Source organism: Amblyomma maculatum, chromosome 11, assembly GCF_055883805.1.
Source record: "Amblyomma maculatum isolate TAMU_Amacu chromosome 11, ASM5588380v1, whole genome shotgun sequence".
NCBI lineage: Eukaryota > Metazoa > Arthropoda > Arachnida > Ixodida > Ixodidae > Amblyomma > Amblyomma maculatum.
The window spans coordinates 75,015,019-75,022,879 of NC_139354.1; the positions used below are offsets into that span (position 1 = coordinate 75,015,019).

The 7,861-nt window shown below is 42.4% G+C and overlaps 1 protein-coding gene across 1 annotated transcript in view; it reads left to right on the forward strand.

Annotated features, from left to right (window-relative positions):
- The window catches only part of LOC146174187 (uncharacterized), a 28,756-nt gene extending 21,298 nt beyond the window's left edge, over positions 1–7,458 (forward strand). Inside the window, exons 2-3 of the mRNA XM_084585345.1 lie at positions 1,946–2,239; positions 7,129–7,458. Coding sequence (XP_084441471.1) covers positions 1,946–2,239; positions 7,129–7,458 — 624 coding nt within the window. The remainder of the gene's footprint in view (positions 1–1,945; positions 2,240–7,128) is intronic.
- Positions 7,459–7,861: the final 403 nt, after the last annotated feature.

The window sequence follows — 7,861 nt, forward strand, 5'->3', positions numbered from 1 at the left end:
GTGGAGAATTTTCTTTTTGTATAAGGCCCAATCACTTCGGTTTAGTCATGCACGCGGCCTTAACAGAACACCCATCTGAGAAGTCGTCGCCGCATTCTCTCCTGTTACGGCAATATGCCAACCAGGGAAAAGTGATGAAGGGCTCGCAAATAAGTACAGTAATCGTTCAAGTTTGGTCACATCGCATCATCCACGTGACTTTATCATTGCGAAGGGATGCCGAGGAGGTGAAGAGGTGCTTGTTTTAAAGACGTCAACACGGTGGCGCCGTTACGTGTAGTTTGATTAGCACAGCTGTGCCCAGTTGTCGGTGAATTAGTTAACATGCCAAACTAAAAAAATTAACAAAAGCTAAATATAATTACCCCGAAGCCCTCCGCTAATAAGGCAGTCCTTTCTCTCCTTTCTCTTTCATCCCGCCTTTATCCCTTCCCTCTTGGTGCGTTTGAAGTGTCCACAGAACAAGCGTGACAGATACTAGTCGTTCCTTTTTTGTGAAGCAATTATTCATTTAATTCGATACTGCGGCTGCGTTTCGATGGAGGAGGACTGAAGTGACGTCCGGGTGCTGTGCAATGTCAGTGCAGGTTAACGATCCCCAGGAGGTCTAAATTGCTCCGGAGCTCTCCACTACCGGCTCCCCGTTCTCTCTTTCCGCTTTCATTCACACCTCCCTCCCTTCTCTTACGGCGTGGCTCAAGTGTCCAGAGAACAAGTTTGACAGATAATGCGCCTTTTGCTTCCTAAAAGCACGGAAATAATATATATTTCCGTGCTTTATTAACGCGTCGAAGTTCAATCTTGTAATAACATGTCCTTTTTTTCAAGAAAAACTGCGTATGGCAGGTGTGCATCAGTTTCGCCCAGCCGTGACGAGGAAAACAACAAAACTGAAGCGAACGCCGTGCATCACTGAGCTCCCATTCTGTTGGAGTTGCCGGAAGGCAACGCGTTTCTGTTTGTCCAGCGAACAGAACTCGACAAAGTTATGTCTTGCCAAAACATATCCTTATGCGCAGTTTTCAACGCCTCCTTTAGCACATGTCTGGATGTCCGCTTACTGAGCCCCACTACGCGCAACAAGAAAACACATAAGGCATGGAATTAAGCTTGGCGGTGCATATAGTTTGAGAAAAGTGAAAACGGCGCGAAAATGGGAGGAATAAAGAGACACGAATACGCACACACGAAACGCTGGCTTCCAACTATATTTATTGTGTGAAAGCAGTTTATAAGTATCGTCAACATAACAAAACAGGGAACCTCAACAATTCTTGAGGCTTAAAGGACTCGATATTCTTCATGCACTCCGTGATTATAAGGCAAATATATTCGTTGAATGGCCTTTTTTCTATATACGTTAATATTTAAAAGTAATTAAATGAAAGTACGACAAATAGCACCAAGCCTGCTCTAAGTCTTCCCAAGGTAAAGGTTTATTCCCTGCTTCGCAATTAGGCCGCTTCAGCTATAGTGTTGGCATAAAAGTAGTAATGGTAAATATATACAGGTTAGCTAGTAAGCTTTGTTCGTGCACCTATACAAACCGCTCCAAGAATTTAGTCTCTTACAAGAAGGAAGCTGAATCCATTCACTGCAGTTACGCAGGTTTGAGATTGGCTCTTGGTCCATCCTTTTTTTGCCCTCTTTTTTTTTTTATTACTCTTGACTTTTGCCTCTCTAAAGCTGTAACAAGTGTAGGCCACATAGTTACGACGCAAAAACAAAAAAAAAACCAGAAAGAAGGACACAGGGAAAGGTGTGCCATACTTCGGCTTCGGGCATAGATTATATTCTTGGTAGTCAGAAAGTTGTTACCTCCAACAAAAAAAAAAAAAAAACTGAATTTGGCGTAGTTCTAGTTCTGTAAAAGAAACACCACCAAAAGTAATAACATTGCATATAATATATGAATCGTTTACATAATGCACGGATTCTCTTGCAGAAGAAGAACGTAACCTTCAAGACGACGACACAGGTGATGGTCCTGGCACAACTGTCTGGAATGAGAAAGTTCGGTCTTGCAGCCATGGCGTGGGGCAAGCGCTTTGGCAGTAGCGATGCCTTTTACTGGCTGTTGAAGTTCCTGGTGGTGGCTCTGGTATCAGCCAACTGTTACGTGGCGGTTAAATGGTTGGATCGACTGTACCCCAAGCCTCCGCTAGGAATTCTTAGGGGAGAACTTCTGAAGGACTTCGACCGTTATTCCCCGGATGACAGTCACACAGAGGCGGTTCTGGTAAGCAACCATGTAAAGTGTCGGTAGAAAAAGTACTCTTGTGTATTTTTCTTTAGGTGTACTAGGCGAACAATGGACAAATATTGCACGTGGAAAACCAACTGATAAATTTCGTTCCTTTAAAAACCTATAGCGAACAAGCAATGGTAACCTGAAATAAAACTCCTCTCACAGTCAAACTTTCTTTCATGCGCTTTAGTAACGGGCCCTGCCTTGATGAAATGACATCACTATCACATGTACCCTGAAAGTATTGATTTTTACTGTAATCAATAGCTTTGCAATTTTTGATTTTCGTGATCTTTCGAGAAAAAATCTGCGCAGTACTCACACGTATGCAGTACGTTATCAATATTAAAACCCACGCCAATATCTCTTATTCTACTATTCATTTATTCAAGAGTATGCGCTCTTTCTACATGGTATTCGCAGATCGGATGGGCGTTTTATTTTTTCTACAATTATTTACGAAATCGCCTCACTACTGTATAGTGAAGTATGTATTGTTAACCCCGTAATAATAATTCATTTGCTAACCAGCGCTTCTGTTTCTCGTGTTTTGTTCCTGTCTAATATTTCGCCTATGTTCTGTTATAGTCACTACTGACAGCCACACCATTTTGCGTCATACACTAGTAAAAGCAAGAAATTGCAGATGACTGCCATTCCCGCTATCATTATTAGTTCATGTTTTTCGCACGCGTCTTTCTCATTTGGGGAGGGGGCAATGTGACGTTTACTTGGCCAACACATTCCTATAAGACCTGTTTCAGCAAGGATGTGAGGAATTGCCAATGTCAAGATATTAACCTGAAAACGAACTTTTCACAGTTTCATAGCTTGATTCAGAGATAATATGCAAGTGAGGTACAGAATGAATAGTACTGCTAAGCGTCCGTGCGTACGTCAAAGTGCGTGCCCTTTGTGAATGATAGGTCGTTGCTCCTTGGCTCAGCATTCTAAAAAAATAGATGACAGCAATGAAATTAATGCTATTAGCTAAAGTTATTGCGACATGTTGCAATTGTTATACCTCACCTCTTACACGACGCCGCCACTTGGCACTTACTCAACCAACCATTCTAGCCGAAAATAAGTAAAAAATAATATCCAACATTTAAAGCTCGTTAGGGTTTTCGGAAAAGCCGTCGACTTCGTAGCAGTAGTTGTGGCTGTCAACAGCGCGTGTCAGAAATAATCGGTGGGCTGTGCAAAAAAATTACACCATGGCAATTAATGGTTTTAGTGATTGATGACTGCTTGGTGATTAACAGCCAATGACGGGTTAATAGTTGATTCATGTACTCAGAATGAAAAGCCAATGATTGATGATGCGAATTAAGAATATGTAGATAGTTTATTTGGACAACTAAAGAATAGAAAAAAATATAAAAGGGGGTAAAATCCTTCTTGTGGCACCATAGGGACGAGAACAGATACGGATAAAGTTAGATGAAGTGCTCAAAGTGCTTCTTCGTATCTGCTTTCGTCCATGTAGTGCCACAAGAAGATGTATCTATACCAATTTGCCAAATTATCTACTCTCGCGGGCTGCAATAGTGTCAAGAGGCTGATAATGAAATCTAATCCTTGATAACGCTAATTAAGGGATTAGCGTAACTGATCACTTGATTATTTGAAGTAACCAGTAAAACAGAAAATTAACAGAAAATTGATGTAAAGTATGAAAATGCTGAAATGAAACGAATTGTTAATGGTGACAATCAAGAAAATTCCGAGAGTGTAATCGGTCAATTATATTATTGGAAGTGAAAAAAAAAATGAACGTGCATTCACAAGTGTAAAGCTACCAGAACGAAAAGGCAAGCTGTGGGAGTATAAAATATAATACGAAAAGAATAAAAAACAACTAAAGAATTCTAAAATGCGAAAAAAAGATCATCTGTGTGTGTGCGAGATACTATCGCTTCATACCCTTAGCGGCGGAGCTCAACTGTGCCAATGATAGTTAAGCTTGGGCATTGATTTCGGGCTATACAGAATACCAACCTATTAAAGGAACAAATACAGTGCTCAAGTTGCAATTCTTTAAATTTATATCTTTCTTTCCAACCGACAGTATATATGTAGTCGTTTTCTACCAGTCAAAAATCTTAGCAAATCACAGATTTACATTTTAATGAACACTTCCTTGCTGCCACTTTCTTTCAGTTGTAATGCTTGTTTTATTCCTCAAGGCACGATATGTGCATACGAGCCCACGCGCAAGACTTGTAAGCATCAAAGCATTCATGAGCTTTACGCCTTCCAAGAAGTCCGCGTACCTCAAGCTCACAGTCTCCAAGGCTGTTCCATGCTAATATAGGCACATAGAAAGTCACCTACGGAAGAGAAAACAGGATGCCTCGGTTATCATGCCGGGTAGCTGGCATCGAGGCATCTTAGTTCGATCTGGAGACGCCTTGTTGGGTAAAGAAAGAACACCGACATCTGCATGAGTGCAATGATTCCTACATTTTTGACAGCATGATGCGCTGTGTCGCAGCACAAGTTGATAGTTCAGTGCCCCAAAGAGTGGAAAACGTTTCTGTGTGGAAAATTTTTGTATGTGGCAGCACGCCACAGCAACAGTAGTGCATAGGTACTTAAACATTGCGCGAAATTTATAAAGAACATACAACTCCTTATCCTTTGCTTATTGATACCCATTATAGAGATGGTGCAACGGGTCTGCAGCACTGGGTTGACATAATTTAATATATTATTGACAGAAGGGGCTTCTTAACAGTAAGGTAGAGTACTAGATTTCGGTAGGCTGGCCTCAGCCACAGCTGTCACCTATGCTTCACGTAGGATTTGGAGCGCCGCGCAAAGTTGCACTGTGGGTGGTGCAATGCGAGGCCCGTATAAGAGCGTGTCACATCGTGGGTGAGCGGAGAGCGAGCCACATGCTCTGGTCTCATCGGAAAGTAGATTATGTGAAAAGCAGAAACGGTACGCCAGACACTGACATGCATTACAGGACAACGATAATTTTGGTCGCGGTATAGTATGCGATACTCTTGCTGTTGTATCCTTTCGTGTATATTTCTTGGATTACTAGCCTCCATTGCTGCTCTAATAAAAACCAATCTTGAGATCATAAAAAATAGGGATATGAACCACTCACTTTAACTTCAGAAATTAAAATTCAGGTACACAGACGAAACGCTAGTTGCAGGTGGTCTAATAACATGCTCTCTCTACATATCCTGCAGAGACGGTCTGTACGTATGCCCCCTGTTTTAGGGCTGTCCATTAAGTGTTAAGGTTCAGTTTCATCGTGCCGCTATTTCCGCAAACCTCGAATAAAATAAATGTGTTTTCTTCCTTCTTCCACAACCAGGTATTCAGTGCTAGTTACGTATCCTTGGAGGCGGAATGTTTTAAAAGATGGCGGCTGTTTTCTTTTTTTTACCATGACGTATTAAAGCTACCATACTGCGCAATACCCAGGGCACCCTTTGCTCACAGGGCACTGTGAGCCTGCCTCCGTCAGGTGGTAATTGTTAGATGACATGGGCTGGTACTGATTGGTCGGTGTGTTGCGTGATGTCACAGGACAAACAATATGGCTGAATTCGCAAGAGCTCCACTGGAGAGCGAAATGAGAATCGAGGCTGGGCCTTCCAATCTCGAGTCAGACATGCTATCTATGAGACGCAGGCATGTTCGTACGGACCGGTTAAAGTAGTTCTTTGTGGTCTTTTAGCAAATCTGGCAGTTTTAGTGCATATAGAAGCGTATATGAGAGAATTCACGCACAAGTTAAAACGAAGCGTGCTCAAGGAAGTAGTAAAGTACGTGCACAGAAAAGGATATCCACAAGAGCAGCCGCAGGCGACAATTAACACTTCTACGACTTACTCTATAAGCCAGGATTTCATTCTTCCGAAACTTCGTGTTTCAAGGGGATGCTAGTACCTGGATTATTGCCCCAGTGAATGTGTGATGCGAAATACCAAAGGAAGAAGGGGGGGGGGGGGGAATATTATTTTTACACGAGCGATATTCGTTTGTTAGTGTTTAAAAACGCGTATTTAAAACCAACGCCAGATACCCCCGTGATGTCTGTGCAGGTGAGATTTACACCACTGCGGACTTCATGTTCCCGATGGATCTTAATGATTACGCTGTTAACGCAATAAAAAAGAGGAGCTTTTAGTTTTAGCTTATTGTATTAGCGAAATAAAGGACGTCAACATATAATAATGTGCTGACGCGTGGTAGTGGTGCAGAACCTACATTAACATAATTACAGGGTATTAAGCGCAACACAGACACCCACAAGAAAAAGGGCACCACGAGAGCGCTTTGTTTATTATGTGTGCTTGTGTAGCGCTAAATACCCTTTAATTGTGTCTGACAACTAACCAGCTCAGCAGTTAACTCTCTTAAAGAACTTATACTAACTTAATTATTTCCATAATATACACAAGCGGTATCTCTGTTTGATTATATTAAGTGCGAAACGTACCCCTTTCTAAATTTGATATGACGGGGAGCCAGTGAATCGGGCTTTGAAATGCGCCTTCTTGAACGTCAACATTTCAAACCACACTCCTGAATATTGACATATCAAAAACGAGGTTATTGCTTCCTGTTGTCGTCCTTGAATTTCGGAATATAGCGCTGCTTCATACGATCGAAACTATATCAATTGATGAATGGCTTTCGTGAATCACTTCTCTACCCATCAAGCACGCGACGTATGTACATGATGTACGTTTCGTCGTTAAACTCTCCTGATATGAACACACGGATGTATATTTGGTAGCTCCGAAATTCAAATTAGCAGATGGTTGAGAAAATCGCCCCCTAGAATGGGGTCAGTGAAATTATAAAGTCGTGGTTTGGGGGCGCATCACCAACAGAAAATTCACTTCCAGGCCGAGGTGCTGGCAGCCGAAGTCACGCCTTCGGTGCCTTGTACAACGTCTAGTTGCAACTGGTTCAGCAATTTACCGAGACGAGACACCCCCTCTGCGGTTCGACCGTCGGCATGTCAGGACTTCTACGGCCACGCTTGCTGGGGATTGGAAGGGTTGTCGCTGTACAAACAGGCAGCCCAGCAGCTGATGGAGCTCGTCGCTGACTATGCGCTGTCTCAGGTGGAATCTAAGCACTTCGATGAATCTCGTGTCAACGAGGACCTCGTAATGCTTCTGAAGTGCGTTGAGGGTGACACTCATGCTGCAGAATATGCCATTGACTGGTAAGCTGCACCTTGATGTAACACTTTGTAGAGACTAAAACGCACAAATGGAGGGAGAGAGCGGAAACCTGTCTCGGGGCCTATGTGCATCGCCAATTTATTACTCTGAGAAATGAAAGTGACATTTATATTCTCGCAGTATGTCATCCGGTGTGCATAACCTGGACGCAAAAAACTGTTATGGTTATTCAGTACACGACTAAGTTCTAAATACTTGATAAAATTTCATCCTGCAATAAGTGTGAAAAAATAAAGTGAGACTGCTACCGAAACGCAACTGGCATCTGCGTGTTTTTCAAACCATATTTGCAAACACTACACAGATGAGAATTCTTGGTTCTCATTGCCCGAGGGAGTGGGTGGTGTGAAAGCAACAAGCAGGCTGCTGTTGCCTAGTGTTGAATTTA